The 2,310-nt window shown below is 33.3% G+C and overlaps 1 protein-coding gene across 1 annotated transcript in view; it reads right to left on the reverse strand.

Moving 5' to 3' along the window:
• Positions 1-322: 322 nt before the first annotated feature.
• LOC106476874 (MKL/myocardin-like protein 2) overlaps positions 323-2,310 on the reverse strand; it is a gene marked incomplete at its 3' end in the record, with an annotated part of 12,091 nt that continues 10,103 nt past the window's right edge. The window contains exon 7 of the mRNA XM_013937492.2: positions 323-806. Coding sequence (XP_013792946.1) covers positions 323-806 — 484 coding nt within the window. The remainder of the gene's footprint in view (positions 807-2,310) is intronic.

Here is a 2,310-nt window from a genome sequence, read left to right on the forward strand (position 1 = left end):
ACTACTCTACCAAATACAATAGACTATATATATATAACACCCAGTGAACTACTCTACCAAACATAGTAGACTGTATATAAAACACCTAGTGAACTACTCTATCAAACATGGTAGACTATATTTAAAAATAAATCTTAACAATACAAGTTGACAAATCACATACATCACAGGATTACAACAATATCACATATCAATTGTACCAAATTCAAAGTGAAAAAAGCACTCATAATACATAGTAATAAAGGAATTTTCATATGAAAAAAAAAATCAAAATGTCTGAAAAGAAAGCACTATAGAATTGAATATAGGACCGTATACTAACCTCTGAAGCTCCAACTGGAGCTCCTCAATACGTTTTTGTTGAAGTCTTACTATGTCCTCTTCAGTAGAACTTTCTCCAACATCTAGTGTTATGTTCATCTCGGTATCCATCGCATCAGTATGTGGTGAAGGTTGTATCTTATTCGATACTTGATAAATCTCAAAGTTAGATTCAGTGCTAGGCAACGCAGGAACCTCATTAGTCACTGTTTCGATGCCCACCACAGGAGACATTGAATTAATGTCATGGTCAGTGGTGTATTGAAGAACTGAGGGCATGTTGTCAAGAAAGTTTCCACCCACACTGACTGGTGTTGATGGACCACTAGTATTTACAGTAGAAGAAACATTTGTGAAAGCAGACGAAGATGCTGTGGAAGTGCTTGGGGTTACATTAGAATGAGTCTTCAAACGCTCAATGAGCTGAGGTTTAGGACCTGACACTGGCAAATTTCGTCTTTTTAATTCAGCTTTCAGGTCACTCACTGTCAGAAATGAAACCATCATTAAGAGATAAATCATACAACTCATTATGCATATTGATAAATAAATAAAATGAAACAGTAAATTGTGAGGAAAAATCTATATTTCTTCACTTTTTACACATCAGTTACCTGAATGCAACTCATCTTATCTTAGTGTATAGTTCTACAAACAAGAATGTTTACAACTTTGTCTACAGTCCTACAAAACAAGTATCTTTATAACTGTCTACAGTTCTACACAACAATTATCTTTATAACTGTCTACAGTTCTACACAACAATTATCTTTATAACTGTCTACAGTCCTACACAATAAGTATCTTTATAACTGTCTACAGTTCTACACAACAAGTATCTTTATAACTGTCTATAGTTCTGCACAACAAGTATCTTTATAACTGTCTATAGTTCTACAAAACAAGTATCTTTATAACTGTCTACAGTCCTACAAAACAAGTATCTTTATAACTGTCTACAGTCCTACAAAACAAGTATCTTTATAACTGTCTACAGTCCCACACAGCAGTTATAAAGATACTTCAGTTATAAAGATACTTGTTTTGTAGGACTGTAGACAGTTATAAAGATACTTGTTTTGTAGGACTGTAGACGTTGTGTAGAACTATAGACAGTTATAAAGATACTTGTTTTGTAGGACTGTAGACAGTTATAAAGATACTTGCTGTGTGGGACTGTAGAAAGTATCTTTATAACTGTCTACAGTTCTACACAACAAGTATCTTTATAACTGTCTACAGTTCTACACAACAAGTATCTTTATAACTGTCTACAGTTCTACAAAACAAGTATCTTTATAACTGTCTACAGTCCTACACAACAAGTATCTTTATAACTGTCTACAGTCCCACACAGCAAGTATCTTTATAACTGTCTATAGTTCTGCACAACAAGTATCTTTATAACTGTCTACAGTCCTACAAAACAAGTATCTTTATAACTGTCTACAGTCCTACACAACAAGTATCTTTATAACTGTCTACAGTCCCACACAACAAGTATCTTTATAACTGTGTACAGTCCTACACAACAAGTATCTTTATAACTGTCTACAGTCCTACAAAACAAGTATCTTTATAACTGTGTGCAGTCCGATACAACAAGTATCTTTATAACTGTGTACAGTCCTACACAACAAGTATCTTTATAACTGTCTACAGTCCTACAAAACAAGTATCTTTATAACTGTCTACAGTCCTACAAAACAAGTATCTTTATAACTGTGTGCAGTCCGATACAACAAGTATCTTTATAACTGTGTACAGTCCTACACAACAAGTATCTTTATAACTGTCTACAGTCCTACAAAACAAGTATCTTTATAACTGTCTACAGTCCTACACAATTAAGTATCTTTATAACTGTCTACAATCCTACAAAACAAGTATCTTTATAACTGTCTACAGTTCTACACAACAAGTATCTTTATAACTGTCTACAGTTCTACACAACAAGTATCTTTATAACTGTCTACAGTTCTACAAAAA

Source organism: Limulus polyphemus, unplaced genomic scaffold (genome assembly GCF_000517525.1).
Source record: "Limulus polyphemus unplaced genomic scaffold, Limulus_polyphemus-2.1.2 Scaffold11917, whole genome shotgun sequence".
In the NCBI taxonomy this organism is placed as follows: Eukaryota; Metazoa; Arthropoda; class Merostomata; order Xiphosura; family Limulidae; genus Limulus; species Limulus polyphemus.